Consider the following 17461-nt stretch of genomic DNA (forward strand, 5'->3'; position numbering starts at 1 on the left):
ACAGTAAATTCAACTTGCATTTTTAAGAAAATTAATGTAGCTGTTGGCCGCGAACACTTCAATATTATCAAATCTGGCTCGTGTGGGAAAAAATTTGAACACTCCTGAATTAAATGCTTGGTTGAACTATTTTCGTTGCTTGTATTGTGTGTTTGCAAAGCTTTGTGGACAAAATAGTTTGCCGCAATGGCATTTTTGCTGCAAGTGTAATCCAGTGATTATTGTTGATTTTTACGTTAAAGGAAGTTCTTTTCATGCTGAGGAAAGTAGGCTAACTTCAGCTTAACACAACCATGCAACGCAAGATACAAATTACAGAAGTTGTATATTTGCTAAAAAATATTATGGGGCCATTTTTCGCATTGTTTGTCGACCAGTGCTGACTTCTCTCGGAGGCCCTGACTGTATAGGCTAAATAGACAAATATCACACCAATCTGAAGTACGGTTGATTGATGATCCTCGAACTGGTAAAGCTTCTTGCAGAGCTTAATCCGGGCAGTTTCGCATTCTTTTAGAGGCTTTGAATCACTGACGCAGGCCCGGTCACCGAGATTGGCAGAGTGAAGTTTCCGATTGTTGAAGTCTTGTTGCCGGGAAACTATTCCATTCATTAGCTGCCGCTGAATGGAGAGCAGTCCTTAACGTGCGTTTCTTAAGCGCACACTCCGAGAGTCGAACCAGCGCCGCTTGCTCTTGAAGCTTCTTCGTTCCAGACGTCACGCGCTAACCAACTGAGCTATCGAGGCGGACTGTCGGGTTGCTCGAATGAACTCATTTGCAACAGCTTCTAAGTCAATGGTGTCCATCACCTGTTTTTTTTAGAAAACAAAACCTGTTCGTGAATAGTCACAAACATTCGGTTGTTGTTGTCTGTCATTGTGGTGCGAAGCCACGTTTTTACTCGCCTCATGGCGCTAAAACTGCGTTCAGCATTGACCGAGATGAGCGTGATTGTTCGATAAATGCACAAAAGTTTGTGTATTTCCGAAAGACAGTCTTTGTTGCTTGTTTAGAACCTCGCATATGGCAGACAATTTAGGCTAAAAGCGAATAGCAGAAATTGTTATTGCAAAATGTGCATTAGCTTACATGACCTTAAAAGGGCATCCGCACCCTCTGCTCCCCCCCCCCCCTCCGCTTCCGGCGCCCCGTGCGGTTCCACTGTAGATGTGCTATTGTTAATGTGAAAATTGTTTGTATTTATTTACTTCGTTTTTGTAATGTTGACAATTTGAAGTTTGTTCTGTTTGTTGGTCTATATCAGGGTGGTCCAAACCCTGGCACGCGGGCTGCATGCGGCCCGCGTGAAGCTTTTGTGCGGCCGCGAACACTTTGTGCATGCCGGAATTATCAGTGCTAAATCCAAGGTTTAAAAATACACCTACGTTTTATTAATACATGACATTCGCCACAACCCTAAATAAATCGCGCATAATCGGGTCAATAGGTAACTATTAGGGAACAATGTCGGTTTGTGACGACACAAACGTGCGTTGATATTTTGCTTTTGTTGCTTGCACTTTCTCCGTTATGAATGCACTTTCTCCGTTATGAAGCGATTAAAAAGCGACACACGGAACAGAATGGCTGATGAAACTCTGGATGCCTGCTTACGTCTGTCGACCACTGAATTTAAACCGGAGATCGACACTATATGCAAAAGCAAAAAACAATAAATTGTTTTGGTTTGCTAATTTGTTTACGTGTTATGTATCGTATCTATTTTACTAGCTGAAAATCACTTTTTGAGTCGCAAGCAGAGATTGAAAAGTGAGTTAGGCGTGCAGCAAAACATTAGGTCGATCAGAACAGCAAACTCAGTCCTTTCATTGCAACTGTATTTTGTCAGCGACAAGATTTGTTAATGTTCATAGCCTGCGAACAGTAAGAATGTAGCTAAAACAGATCGAAATCTATAGAAAAGAAGTTCAAAATCGCAACCTAGTTAAGTTTTTATTTAACAACGTTTCTACTTTCAGCAGCGCTTTATCATTTCTGACTATGCGGCCCGTGAAGTTTTTCTCAGACCCTAATGTGGCCCTTCATGTTCGCAGTCTCGGACCACCCTGGTCTATATATTATGTAGGCTTACTGCCACTTCTTATGTTTTGATTGCTTGCTTGCGGACACGACAAGAAGAAAGTGTTTTCAAAAGGTCCATATTTTTGGATTTGAGAACCCCCCTTCTCTCCTTCAAAATGTCTGGCTACGGGCCTGGGGTGGTCCCACTTGTGCTGTAGTCCAATTTAAAATGAAAGCGTGTGTGTTGCAAAATTGTGATGTGACTGTTCCTATTTTGACAGAAAGTAATAATTGCAAAAAATACAAATGCTGTTTGATTCTGTGTCAGTATATTAATTCCATAAAAGTAAAAGAAGCCGAACCAAACACAAACATCAAGCGGTTAAAAACCTGAAGTGACCCTATAAAACATGGGCCAAGGTAGGACAAGTAATAAACGAAATTTCTTCACGAAAAAAATATAAGTGTAGATTCTAAATGAAATAATAACAAGTTTAGGCTATCTACTTTAGTTGTTAACTAAAATATTTTTTAAATAAAATTATCAATGCGAGGACCTTTCGTGTAGTGGCCCGTGCAGTAGGCTATAGCGCTGTGCTTTTTGAAGGCCAAATTTCTTTTTTTGGCCCGCAGCTAGAAAAACCTTGCCGACATTCGCTTTATCTCTTCTTGTTTTCAGTCATGTTAGAGTTGTTTTTAAAAATACGTCACGAAGTGTTCATTATTGTTGTCCAGCCTCGTCGCTTCTTTGTTTACATACTCCGATTAATTCATCGATTGAGCCTTTCAAAGGGATCTTCCTCTGTAGCCGATTTTGTGTCAAATCAATAAGTACATTCAACTCACACTAGGCTATCTTAGTTTTTAACAAAAGAAAAAAGTGCCTAAGCTATAGTATAGATTTCGTTAAAGCTTTCTTAAACAGAATAAGTAAATAACCTGTTTGTAACTTAGTTCGATTTAAAATTCACTGCTAGGGCATGTTGAAAATGAAATACTGTGTAAACGAATTTGACTACAATAAAAGGAGAAAAAGAACAGAACCGAAACAGGTTACAAAATAACACGAGCATAGCAAATAGTATGGAGCTTATTTTCAGTCACTTTGGCCGCCACAAAGTGCGTGACGTCATATACGTACTACGTACTACGTACTGAATTTGTAAGAAATCAGCTGCTGGCGTCAACTCGCTTCCACTTCCTGCTTGAATTATTTTTCAAAGTGTTCTATTGTGGCGTAGGGAAACGTCACGCTGTCACCGCATGTTTTTCAATGAGTTTAGTATGTTTTAGTCTGCTGTTTCGTTTCATGCCTTTTAAGACAGAATAGCCTACACTTGGATTTTGAGCAAACCTAAACAACTAGCCTATAATATGTCATCATTTAGTTGGACAGTTGAGGGCAAATCCCATATGCACTAGCCTATCGCTGAATGTGTAAGGTTGCCCGAGACAAATCCCATATGCACTATCTCTGAATGCGCAAGATTGCCGAGACAACTGTTGGAAAATAAAAAGGGTACTTAGCTTAACTATTGATCAGCTGGTAGGTTAATTAGTAGTTTTATATAGAACACCCTACCGCAGAATACGAACTGTAGAATGTTCTACTTGCAACGTAGGCTATTTAGCTCATGTCAATTTTGTTGGAAAGATTTCTTTGCTACATATTTTTCAGCCTTGATTACAATTAAACTTCAACATTTTCATTTGAATAGGTAGCTTATGTGGGTTAGGATTGGAAGGCCAATTTTTTTTTAGGAAAGTTGTTACGTTGCATTGAATTACTACGTTATATCGACAAATACACTCTTTTGTAGTTATAGTCATTCAGGTCAACTTAAAATGTGTCTGCTACATCTCATCTTGTCTACCTGAAATTGCTTATTTCATTTTTAGTTAAAATATTTAAGTTTTTTTATATTTACACCAGAAGATTTTCGCTCTTGCTACTACTTCGTAAATCTACTGTTATTTGATTACAAGCTGAGAGATGACAGTAACCAGTAGGCCTACCAGACACCAAAATCCATTATTTTGACATTGATTCTACGTTTACAGACGTTGAATCAATGTCAAAATGACGAACTTAGCTGTCTGAGTAGGTTTCACAATGATCGATAAAACGTAAAGGTTAAATGTATGGAAGGAAAATACAAATCTATCTATAAAGAAAACAACGAATGTCTTTAATTTTTTCTACTTTATATTGAAGGTTTTCTACTGCCCTGTGGTTCGCTTTATTATAATATGACGTAAAAGTGACGCAACAACAATACACATTCACAACAAGAAGAATCTGAGCTAATTCCATGGAAAATGTGAATCGAAAAAAGGCCTGTCTTGATGCATCAACACCACGTAAGCACGTGTTATGTTGCTTACACTTTTTATTTAAAATTACATTTGAAAACATAAAACGTTAAGATATCCTTGGCTTTTAGCTTAGTCATGTGCTTTAACTATGATATAAATCGATTTTTATAGAAAACAAGCTGTACACTTTCGATAGTGGTGACGAAAGTTTATGACTCCTCCTTATTAGTTATTTTCCCTGCTTGGTTTGGTGTGTAGATACTGGACATCGTTTCACTTGTTGACAGCTTCTACAAGATTTAAGGTTGAAAGATATAAACTTGTGTAGATTTAAAATCAAAGATATAAATCAAATCGGCCATTTATTGAGCTTGGGCCAGGTTTGCGTACTAGCACAGTTACGAATGATGTCTACGGCATAATAAAGATCAGGAAGACCTTGCTCACGCGTACATTTTTGTTACGCAACGTCGCTCGATGTTGCACTATTGCTAACGCAAAGCTTGACTTTTAGAATAACCTACCAGACCAACTTGGGTAATGGGCAAAACAAAACGGCAGCCTCTCAGAAAGACAAACATGATTTTTTCTTATCCCTTCGCTGTGTAATGATCAGGCTTTTAATATGCAGTTTTTATGCTTAAATTTTGTAGTTCTGGCTACCCTTGAGAATTGATAGCCTCCTGACATAGCGGTCTGCCAATGTCGGCGATACAAAGTAACTTTAGCAGATATACTGTTTCACAGTTGGGTTCAAAAGTCACAATGTTGTTATAAAAAAACAGCCACCAGAGTAAATGGAGAACCAGGCGATGACACAGCGCCGACTACTTCAGCGACACAAGACATTGAACTTACGTTGAAAGGACGTCAAATTGTACAAACAACTGGCCAAGAATCCCCTTTGGCAAGAAGCTACAAATTTAAGCAGATGGCAGTTTATTTTCACATTGCGTAAGTTGTTTATTTTTGTCGCTATTGTACTTTGGTTTTGACGCAGACGCTGTGTTGACAATGAATTGCGTTTTATATCACTGAATTACGTTATCACTGAATTACGTTATCCAAATCAATTAGGCTACAATCTAACTAAATTTAACTTGCGAGCTCAAAACCAATTAGAAAAGTGAAATAATTTTGGTTTGCTTTGTTGAATAATCTACTTTATTGAACGTAGAGTGTAGCCTACAGTATGTATTGTATAGGTAGGTACTCATGGCTATCTGCCTCAGCCTCCTAGGTAGCCATGGTCTAGCCTACTACATTTTTATTTTTTGAAGGGTTAGCCTACCATAACTTTAGAAATTTTCGCAGAGAAGCCACATGTCCAATGTCACCGTTTCAAAGGCACTAGACTAGACAACATGTGATGACTAAATTTTTTGTAGATTCTTTTCAATATGCGGATGTCTATGTAGAATTGGCCTTGACCAGTTATTTGGAAATACAATCTACATTGAAGACCCTGGAAGGATCGTCAATCAATCATTTTTTTCCAATATATTTGGAAGCTTCATTTTAGGTTAGTAGCCTAATGGTCGTTCGTTTTTTTTTTTTTATATTTCGCAGTGGTCTATTAATGTGAAAGCAGAGAGTTCAAAAGCGGAGAATAATAATAATTATAATTAATTAATTATTATAATCGACAACCGTGCAAATCTAAAATCCGCCACCGGCGACCCCACTCGTGGAATCACAGTCAGAAGAAGAAAAAAATGCTTAAAAAAACTTAAAGAATAGACTTTGAAGTATAATAATAGTAGCCTAACTATACTTTTATTTTGTTTTCGCATACAAGCAGTAGTGATACCTGCAATTTAAACTTTTAGACTACTGTTCAAAAATATCCGTTTTGTTCTTGTTAGTAGGTCAACTCTTAAAAGCAGAGTTATGGAATAAGAAATTTTGGCATGTCTATAGTTGGGTCTTCGTTGCAAAGTTAGAGGCAGTCATTTTTGGTTGTATGTGTATTACTTACTGGTTACTGCATAACCTTCCTTACAGTCATTAATTTGCATCGCACAACAAGAAGGTGTTCAAAAAGTTAACGTATATATTTCTTGTAAAATATTTATTTATGTGGGCCTGCAAGGGGCTATTAAATTGTAAATTATTCATAAGTCTACTCCCAGACAGCAAAATCCGTCTTTTTTACATTGATTCAACGTCTGCAAAAATGACGGATTTTGCTGTCTGGGCTTGTATCACTGTTTAAACAATCTACTTTTAGCCATAAAATATTTGTTGATGACAGGTGCTTTGCATGGCTCTTCAACAGAAAAAGTGAGGTCACATGCCTTCTACAAAGGTTTAACAACAGGATTTTGTGGAAGCCTTACTACTTGGTCAAAATGGAATCAACAATTAAGTCTCACATTAATTGGAGAAACACCAACTTCTTCGCAACCACAGGCAAGAGAAGCTTTTATCATTTCACCACAAAAATTCTTGTTGTTTAGTTTCAAATAAAAAAGTTTAACATAAAAATTTGTAACCTAAGAATTGCGTGTGTTGGATGATGAGACGAAACATCGATTGCTCATTAAAAGATTCTAGTTCTAGGTATAGTCCAGAGACTGAAATGGACGATTTTATTGGGTCTAAATGTTAAGGAGTTGCAGAATGGTATACTCTAGAAGCTACTGCTTAGCTCTCTATGTAAGCTAATAGATCTCCAACCATTGTTTCCGAAAATCATTGCAAACAGTCAAAGGCCTTGTTTTTGATACATTTGCCCCACATTGTTTTTGTAACATTTTCTTTTTTTATTTTCCCTTTATATCTTAAATTTTTCTGAAGGTGTTGCGACCGTGCCAAATTTCTCTCAACTCAATAACTTACTTCGGTCTCAAGCACGTTTTAACGTTCGCGTTTTGTCGCTTCTACCCTTTTCTCGACCTTTTCTATGCTGACGTGTATTGTTTTGATATGATGGTCAGAAATAAAAACAACTGAACTGAACTGAACATTTACGTGCTTGTGAAGCTTTCCAATAGGCTACTTTTAATAACAAATAGGCTAGGCTGCAATAATTACAAAAATATTTTTTCGCATCAGAATACATCAATCTTGGGATTTTTTTAAATGGAATGACTATAAAAGGATCCTTTTTCGTCATTCCTTATTTGATAAAAAGAACATTACGTAGGCTATTAAATTCACTCGGAGATCTTTAGCAGATTGTCTCGGCGTTATGTTATATCCAGGGCCTCCAAGAGCCCTGCCGGGCCCCGGTGCAGATGTTGCTGCCGGGCCCCCCAGCGCGACATGTCGCGTGATATTTCACCAATCACAAGCAAAATTTGCGGTGCGCGTTCTTACAAAGGATAAATTAGCTTAAAGTATAGCACTCCAATATTTCACAAACAATGCACTATTGTAAATATAACTTTAAATTCACAGATACACACTAGTTATACACAAAGATAAAATGCTTTAAAATGCTAAAACACTACATAGTGTAAATATAGCCTCAATAGCGTTGTCAGATATGGAATTCTGCCCTGATTTGAGGAAAAGTTTATAGCTGTTGAAAACAAAAACTTGTATTTTGGAAATTTTTTTTAGTCCTGGGCAAAGATCAAAACCCTAACCTTTCCTAACTCTAACCCTTCCTAACTTTAATCCTAACTCTGGCAACATCTGATTACAACCATGGCAACAAGTGGGTAAAACCAGCTGTTTTGAAGATAAAAATTGCAATGCTATCCGACATGGCTGACATAGCATTGCATACCGCTTTACATTAACATACAATACCATTTTTGACCTTGAAATCTGCAAAGACTAGGGGAGCAAACTTAGGATGAATGCATTGCTATTGTTCATGGCATTAAGAAATACCAACTTCATATAAGAAATACCAACTTCAAAATATAAAAAACATTTTATGCAAAATTGACCTTAACACGCAAATTTAAACATTTTATCGGCCCCCTGAACGCAAGAAAATGAAAATTTTGTTGTTCTAAAAAAGAGCATGCCCATGAGGGGGCCCAATCAAAATACAAAACTAATATAAAAAGCAATATTTTATGCAAAATCGACCTGAGCACGCAAATTTAAACATTTTGTCGGGCCCCCCTAAACTCGAAAAATTGAAAATTCTGTAATTGTAAAAAAGGGCATAGCCAAGGCTACCCATAAGGGGAGCCCCATTCAACATACGGAACTAATATAAAAACAATGTTTATGCAAAATCGTTGAAATCAATTTTTATATCGCGTAAATTTAGACATTTTGTCGGGCCCCCTTGAACTCACCGGGCCCCGGTGCAATGCACCGGTTGTCCCCCCCTCTTGTGGGCCCTGGTTATATCACCAACGGCTAACGGGGCAAGTTTTTTTTCTGCCTTGAGTCAGTCTCACTTTGTCATTTGGTTTGGTTTAGTTTAAATCTTTATCCTCGGACTGACAAAGCCTTGATAAGGTTATTCCTGGTAGTGTCGCATAGCCTACTTGTAGACTGTAAAGGCTTTGGACGCAGGGCCGGTCGGCGGTAACCGAGATTGACAGAGTGAAGATTAATGATTTGAAATACATAACAATTTTTGCAGGTTTTGTCTGTTGCATCTTGGTTTATTGGATTCTACAGTTTTATAGGATCTTTTTGTGTTGGAATCGACTTTGGGAAGGATATTGGTGAACGAATTCGGAAGCGGTTTTGTCAAACAAGACAAAAGATTATAAATATAGTCGTATCAACTTTGTTATTTTTTTCTATCATTGGGTTCGCTTTTGGTACAGCTTTTGACTCTACACAACTCAGTAAAAGAACTTGGTTAGCGGTATTATTTGCACCATTGGGGGCTTTTCTTCGTGCTTGGCTTGCCAAATTTAAAGTAAAAAGATATAAGTTACCTTTAGGCACATTGCTTGCAAACGTTTTTGGTGCTTTGTTATTGTCAATTACACATGTGATCAACTCTCGCGTAGCAAAACCAGCTTGTGCTGAATCGACAGATATCTGCTGGCCCATCATTGTTACTTATGGAATTGGAACAGGCTTTTGTGCATGTTTAACAACCATATCAACGTTTGTAAGTGAATTTTTTCATCTTAGACATGAACATCCAGTATTTGCTTATAGTTACATAATATTGACTGTCATGCTGTGTCAAATCCTTTGTGGTATTATAAATGGAGTAAATCACGCTCAATCTCAACTAACCTATAAACCAGTTGGTAATCTAAGTTGCAATAACGGTTGAGATTTTGCGACGAAAGAAAATAATCCACAATTTTCAACCCAATAAGAATATCCGTGGATTAATGATAAGGCGCTCACTTGCCATTCATACAATCCTGGTTTGACTCCACGCGGCTTAAGCTGTTTGTTGAAAAACACCGCTCGCCTCTATCCAGGTAGTAATAAATTGGGTGGGCGTAGTTGTTGGGCATATCTCCTAATGCTTGGATCAAGTATGGGACTCACTTTTACCTTATATAACAAATAACAAACCAATATGTTGATTTGTTTGTTTACAGTAATGGTAAAATCTTATAAATAATCGTTTTTTGAAAGGTGGATACGTCACAAAAATGAAGACATCTATAAGCTGAAAAAATTTCATTATTGTACTGGGCCTACAGCACAAATATAACTGGGCTTATCTAAATTACTTTCTCTCGGCCACTTTTCTTTCAGGGATATTTCTACTCAATTTAATATATGCTACCCTGGGTAAAAATGAGTGGTGGTATTCAACACTTATCTTGACACTGTGTTCAACCAGGAATCCAGTAGCGTAGCCAGAAATTTTGAAAGGGGGGGTTTTGACCACCCAGCGGCGGGGGGTCTGGGGGGCCTCCCCCAGAAAATTTTGAAAAATTACTTTGAATTTGGTGCATTCTGAGAGCATTTTCAACAAAAATGTGGGTATGAATATTCCTGTAAAATGGTGCTGTCCGGTGGTATAGCAAAAGAATAAGATCATGTTTTCTTCGGTATTTTTCGGAAATAAAGCTAAGTCTCTATGTTTTCTTGTTGCTAATTCCTGGCTGAGATGTTTAAATGTTTGGTATTGGCAAAACTCGCTCTTTTAATGCAGTTTTGTTTGAAATTAGGCAATTTTTTTTAGACTGAAAGCATCATTCTCAATATCGTGACGTCACACGCGTGCCAAAGGGGGGGATTGTAACCCCCAAAACCCCCCTTGGCTACGCCACTGCAGGAATCTAACCTGTGGTTGGAATCTAAGCGCCTTATCCACTTGCCATCTTACTGACCTTGGCCATGTAATACTGACGAAGAAATAAAAGTGTAGAAAACGTCATTATATCAGTGGATTTAACGGAATTCTAACCCTATGCTTAGCCTATAGCATAGGCCTACCATATTTCATCGCCTAAAAAAGGACACGTTTCGCCAGCAAGTAGAATTTTACGCTTGAAAAATCGTTTACCATTTTAGATCATTACAGTAGCCTATAGGCCTACGCAGCAAAAGTTACTGAAAAAAAAACAAGAAAACAGATTGACTGAACGTTTAACCTATTTTTTCTCATTTTTAGTGCTTCCCTAAATGATTTTATATTATTAAGAGTCAGCAAAAAGTGAAAAAAATACCTAATTTTTAAACAGTTTTAGTCAGACAGCCATGATCGCAACAATCTGTAAAATGTGACAAATGAGGCATCGTCGTGTGAGCCTCTGGGGCCGATGGTCTATCCTTTTACCACCCCAGGTCGGCGGTTACCGAGATTGACGATTCACGATGTTCCCGGACTACACTGGAAGGCTGCTAGAGAGCAGCCAGTCTTTGGTTTCATCATCCATGACACGCAGACCTTCCACTCCGTTAGGTGGCTTGAAGATGGAACAGTCATTGATGATGTGGTCTGCGGTCTGTTCCTCGGCACCACATTCACAGGAAGAGGAAGAGGTCATTCCCCATTGGTGCATGGTTGAGCGGAAAAGCCCGACGCCCGTACGGAGACGGTTGAGGCGCACCCATGCCTGTCTTGGTAGTGTTAGGCCGATGGGGCGTGTGTCGGCGTCGGGGATGAACGAATAGTCTGGTGGCGCTTGACTTCCATTCAGAACTCCATTTATGGTCAGCCCAAGTAGCCGCAGAGATGTCTTGTACATCAGCTTCGTTGATAAGAAATTGAGCGGCTGGCACAAATGGATGTCTTGATTTCAATCGACGGGGGTGCTCGTTTGGGAGAGCAGAGATCTTGTGGTGGAGAAGGTGGTTAGGCTCCAGTGCCCGTCGACCGAGGGACAGAGTGGCTTCTTCGCGACGAAGCTCAGCGGGTTGGATGCCAGCGAGAATGGGGAAATTGTCCAATGGTGTGGGACGCAGGCATCCGGTCACTGTGCGCAGGGCGCTATTTATGGCAGTGTCGATGTTGTGGCAGGCATGATCTCCAGGTAGCCAAGCCTTAACTTTTTTCAACAAGGAATGGTCAGCCTTAACAAAATTGTTAAATTACTTGCAAGAAATATGATTAAAACAGTAGGCTGCACATAACCGTTAACATGCTATGAACGGTGTGAACTAAAAATCTGTCCCTTTCCTTGCAAAGCTGTAAGCCTACCCGTGGACGTCGCTATAAGTGCTATTATAGCAACGTCCACGGCCTACCCATGCCACGATTTCTTTTGCTGGAGGTTAGGTGTAATACACATTGTAGGCCTACTTATAGACTGAGTTACTGAGTTGGTAATCAACAATGTCTACAAGCGTTGTATCCAGTGGCGTATTCTCCATGCATACAAGGCATGCACTGCATGCCTTACAATTCTGATGAAATCAGAAATCTTTCAGAAACAACGAATTTATGCGTAGAAATTGAAAATGTTAATAGCAGAACCTCCTCGCTCTCTTAATTTCAATATTCGAAACAACTGTTCGTTTTCAAAATTTGGCAACTTTGCTGACCCTGGCAACCCTGCATGCTGAGAAGAGCTCAGCAATCAGCATGCGTTGGTAATACAATTTGCCTATTCGCCGCTTTTTTACAACACCTTGGCGCAAATGGAACCAAGGCATGCAGATTTGAAATTGCATGCAAAACAAAAATCACGATCTTGAGACAAGGTTGCCAGATTGCTCTTTTTAAGAACAAATTTCAGAAATTCGGGATTTTTAAAAAGTGTTTGGCCGGACTATTTTTGTTTGGGGGTCTTTTTTAGTTTTCCGATTGGCATTTGTTTGGCCTTTTTTTCTTTTGGTCCTCATAGTTTAAGTCGTTGCGGGTTTCTACTGTGGATAATATGATATACTTGAGACCTAAGCACAGTAGTTCAAAAGATCATCAAGAAAACGGGTCGGGTGTATGCTGAAGGCCATACACCACTGCATAGCGTTTCAAGTCCGCTTTCCTGCAATGCAGGATAAAGATATAAAATTAAAACATTGGATTCATGGTGCGTTCCAAACCTCATTTTTTGCAAAACAGCTCAAACAATTATCAGCTAGGTATGGCTCAGATTGCAAGAAAAGCTATAAAACCTAAGGTAAATTTGCAAAATTTTCCTGGGAGGGGGGCATGCCCCCAGACCCCCTACACTAGCTATGACCCTCCTTCCATTGCATGCCTACGGAAATCAACCAGGATACGCCACTGATTGTATCAATATAAAACGTATGTAGGTAAACTGGTAAAGGAATATTTTTTTGTGAAAGTGTGAGCATGGCCTTTAAAATGTCGTTTAATATCTTACAGTGAACCAGGCAATGAACGTTCAACAGCAGTTCCATAAAATGCGCCAATTTCTTGTACAATTCATAAATCAGCATGTCACATTGGTAGGCCTATACAAAATGTTTAGAAAACAAATAGCCTACAAGCCGTCGCTGAAGCGTCATCAAGCAATGTAATCCCGTTGAAAATATAAGAAAGAAAACCCAAACTGTCAAAAAAGAGGACATTTGAGCATTTCTTAGTGTCCTCGGAGGACAGTTCATTTTTCTGTAAAAAAGAGGACAAATCCTCTTAAAAGAAAACGTAGTAGCCCTACTATAGCAGCATGCACACTAAAGCAAAACAGCTTTTGGTTGGCAAGACTCTGATGCGAATTACCGCATTGTCCGCATATTTAGCCTAACTATTCTTTTCTAAAGAATGTGACAGGGTTTAGGCTATTCTTTGCTAACATGATGGAAATGAAATTTTTGCTTCTCCTGCATTGGAAGAGTTTACGGCCAGGGGCGCCGGAAGCGGGGGGGCAGGGGGGGCGGAAGCCCCCCCTGCCCTCAATTTTTCTGCAGATGGAGGGGCAGGGGGGGCAATGGTGCCCTTTTAAGGTCATGTAAGCTAATGCACATTTTGCAATATAAAAATTTCTGCTATTCGCTTTTAGCCTAATTATAATCTTTCATTTTTGCCTCAAAATAATATTACGGCACAAAATTTTGCAAAACAGTACAAGCCTTAAAACTCGTTTTTTTTTGGCAGCCATCGTGGCCTACCGGGAGCTCCTTCTCGGCGGCCAAATCTGCGTGCTTGGAGGCCAAAATATAAAATAACGATAGCACAAGTAAATAGAATTAAACTTGCAACAATGCTAAAATGATCACTTAGCGTTGTTGAAGTCTGGGCCTGGGCGACGTCCTACAGTAGATTCGTTGCACCACGCAATAACTGCTTCATCGGGATTGTAATCCAGAACTGCGGGACCATTCTAACGACACTCGCACGATTGTCTCCAATGTGGCTGATTTTAAAGAAGTTTGCCACTCCCCTAGAATTCTTTTCAGCAACGAAAAACAACGTTCGACATGTGTTGACGATGACGGCAAGGTAATAAAATAAGTATTTCAATGATGTGAAGGACATGACTAAAAGAAGCATAATTTTTGCAAAATATGATCAAAAAATGTTTTCCCTTCGGATGTCAACTAATCTAGTTCTCCTTTTCAACAACGATTCAATGTCCGACAACATCGAATCGACATAAAAACGACAATATTGTCAGCCGACGTAAATTAGCACTTCGGATTACGACTTTGTTAAAATAAACGTCGAGAATTAGGCCTACAAACAAGACTTACAACGCTGGTGATCGCAGATGGTTATATTCCATCAATAACAAATATTCCCGCACAATGCAACAGTGGCGATTATGACGCGCTGACCTAACTTTGCGTCACTCTTTGATACTACATATTTTCGACAGCTAATTCACGATCATTCTATTGCGAAATAAATAATTGGCTAAAAGAGACCGGCGGCCAAACTTGGCCGATTGAGGAGGTAGCACCGGTGGTCATTCAAACACTACTTAGCGGCCATGGCCGCAGGCTGCTTTAAGGCTTGACAGTAGGTTACATCATTATAACATGGCATGATGCCCTTCTTTGTATACCGGACACTTGTAGGCTGTCATTACTCAATACATAGTGAGCTGATAGATTAACATTATTGCTATATCTTATCTTAAAACTTAAAAAAAAAATTGGCCTTTTAGTAAACAAAAGTGCCCTTTTTTCGTAATCTTGCCCCCCCAGTCAAAAATCGTTCCGGCGCCCCTGTTTACGGCCTATGCCCTAATGCTTGCTTTCGAGCCCATTCTTTTAACGCTCATTGTTTGAAAAACGTCATAGCAAAAAATTCACTATAGAGTATTATTACAATTTTATGGCAGACAAAATTGTCCACAGTAGCTTCAGTCTCCAACTCCACACGAGAAAGCGCTTGACTTCACGAATGAAGAAACAGCGAGATCAAGCGGCGCTGGTTCGACTCTTGTGTTGAGCACTTGAGCAACGCATTTCAATGAGTAGGCCTACTCTTCATTCAGCTGGTACAAGTGGAAGAAACAATTCGTAAACAACAAATTTTTAACAATCGGAAAATTTATTCTGTAGTATCAAACTCAGTGATCGGGCTAACGTTAATGGTTCAAAGCCTCTACAATTAAGCTATGCGAAACATCCAGGATTAAGCTCTCTAAAAAGCTTTATCAGTCTGAGGATAAAGATTCAATCAGGAAAGAAAAGTAAGAACACAGCAGCTTAGAGATAAAGAAACGTACAGTACCGCGATTATAATACAAAACCTACATAGCCTACAGTCATCACAGCAACGACAATTAGTAGACCTATAAATTAAAACTTATAGTAAAGATCAATAATACAGTAGTCGATAACTACATTGGATTTTAAAATTTAATTAAATTGATTGCATATGCTACTAAAGTGATGACCATGATGAAGAACTTAAAAAAGATAATAATGAAAATGAAATGGAGATGTCTTTGATGTCGGTTAGCAATGGAATATTTGAGTTATTTCAAAATGTTGTAAATAGCCTACTGCTACAGAAGCTCGATTTTCAATAGGTTAAATCACAATAGGCTATACAACCATATTTACCGATTCCAAAAGCCACGGTTGGAGGGCTACCTCAGTTTAGTAGGCCCACCCATATTTAGTTGGTTCTACGTTTTTCGGCTAGGTTCTTTCAAATAAAAAATGTAACAATAGTCTACTGCCACGAAAACTCGACATTTCATAGCTTGGCGCCATCCATAAGAAAAAACAATACAATACTGCCCTCTCACTTTTTTTGGAAAATGTTTGCAACGGTAGATAGAATAAGACTTGTCCAACATTAAATGCTTGTAAACGGCAAATATGTTTAGCATTGGCAGCCAGTAGCGTTGCCAAGAATTGCCCAGGGCCAGAGTATACTTTTGCATCTGAGATTGTTTTATTTATTCAAAAACTGTTTAGGGGAAGGCTGGCATACGGCAGGACACTACAAAGCGCCAATTCTTCTGAGCTATCTTTGTTCCAGACAATGGTTCACCTAATCAAACGTCATATAAAAAACCGTTCAAGTCTACTGAATATTACGTCATGGAAGTTGCTAGAAAATGTGCCAAAATTGCACCATCGTTCATAAGACTTGTGTCAAACCTGTTTGGACCTGTTTGGGCCTGTTTCAGTTTGAAACCTGTTTAAACAGGAAATATTACATCAGCTTTAAACACCTGTTTGAATGACTTCATAATTGTCTTTCATTATTGCGTCACAGTACTGCATATGTGAGTTTGAGATATTGCTATCTATTCTGGTCATTCGTAAAATGATTGTTTGAAAGTTGGCCGCACATTTAACTGTTGGCTTATTGCTTGCTAGCTGGACAAAAGTTCCGTCTTTCATCCAAGTAATCTGTATCGTAGTGACAGTTTTTAGAGGTGTACGGCGTTGCATCTCGATTTCGATAGCCGCGGGCTAATTTTACAGGAATACACTTATTGAATAGACGTTTCTAGGAGTGTTTCTTTTTCGGTCGATACATACAGACGAACGGATTCGGGAATCTTATGTTACAATTTTCCCACGAAGAGATTATGGTTTACCGCTGTGACCATAAAAAATAAAAGACGTTGTTGTCAGTTGGAAATTAGAAGCACATAAAAAATAAAAGACGAAGTTGTTGGTTTGGTAGGCTACAGAAGCAAAGAAATAATAAAAGAAGATCTTATTGGTTGGTAGTCTACAGAAGCAAAGAAAATTAAAGACATTTCTTCTCGGTAGGCAACTGAAGAACTTTAAGCTAAAAAGTAAAGACATTTCTTCTCAGTTTGGTACTGAAGAAAAATAACTTTGACATCCATTGGCAAGAAAGAAGATTAAAAGACAATCCATCTGTGCTTGTAGATTCAAGTGGAAGAATCCAAGCATGTTTTGTGGACTTTAGGACTTCATACCCGTACAGCTACGGTATCGTGCATTTAAATTCTTTTTTGTATTTTTTACGGTCTTTACAGTTAAGTTTTTTATAACTTAAATTTGTGTGTTTGTGTAATTTAACTTTTTAATTGTTAAATTTAGCCCCAACATTTAATATGTCTACACTCGGTGGCGACAAGGACTCGACCGCCGTCGACTCGACTGAGTTTAAGCCTGATGATGTTCTTTGCGGTCGGGCAGGCCATTCTGGGGAGGGACCCAGTAACGATGAGGCTAAGTCAGTTCGAGAGGCCCGGCATCTTAGACGGGATATTTTGACTCAAATTGGGAAACTTTCTGTAGCCCTAGGTTCTTTGAGTGATAAGCAGGAACTGTTAATTTTTCGATCTAAGTTCTCTACTTTAGAAGAGGAATTAAGGCATTTCCATGCTCTTTTGAGTAAAATTGTTAACTCTGCAATCTTGGCAGAACTT

General features: G+C 38.9%; 1 protein-coding gene across 2 annotated transcripts; it reads left to right on the forward strand.

The window, feature by feature from the left end:
- Positions 1 to 3287: 3287 nt before the first annotated feature.
- On the forward strand, positions 3288 to 10593 carry LOC145769351 (uncharacterized). Of its 2 annotated transcripts, none has more exons than XM_082580963.1 (6): positions 3288 to 3570; positions 4240 to 4385; positions 5126 to 5294; positions 5729 to 5862; positions 6595 to 6752; positions 8896 to 10593. In XM_082580963.1, exons 2-6 carry the CDS (start codon positions 4337 to 4339, stop codon positions 9547 to 9549), a joined length of 1164 nt encoding a protein of 387 aa, XP_082437089.1. In that variant the 5' UTR covers positions 3288 to 3570; positions 4240 to 4336; the 3' UTR covers positions 9550 to 10593. The 2 variants fall into 2 exon arrangements, with proteins under 2 accessions (XP_082437089.1, XP_082437088.1); XM_082580962.1 differs by having other exon boundaries at positions 3288 to 3543.
- The last annotated feature ends 6868 nt before the right edge of the window (positions 10594 to 17461 follow it).

Source organism: Aplidium turbinatum, chromosome 4, assembly GCF_918807975.1.
Source record: "Aplidium turbinatum chromosome 4, kaAplTurb1.1, whole genome shotgun sequence".
Taxonomy (NCBI): domain Eukaryota; kingdom Metazoa; phylum Chordata; class Ascidiacea; order Aplousobranchia; family Polyclinidae; genus Aplidium; species Aplidium turbinatum.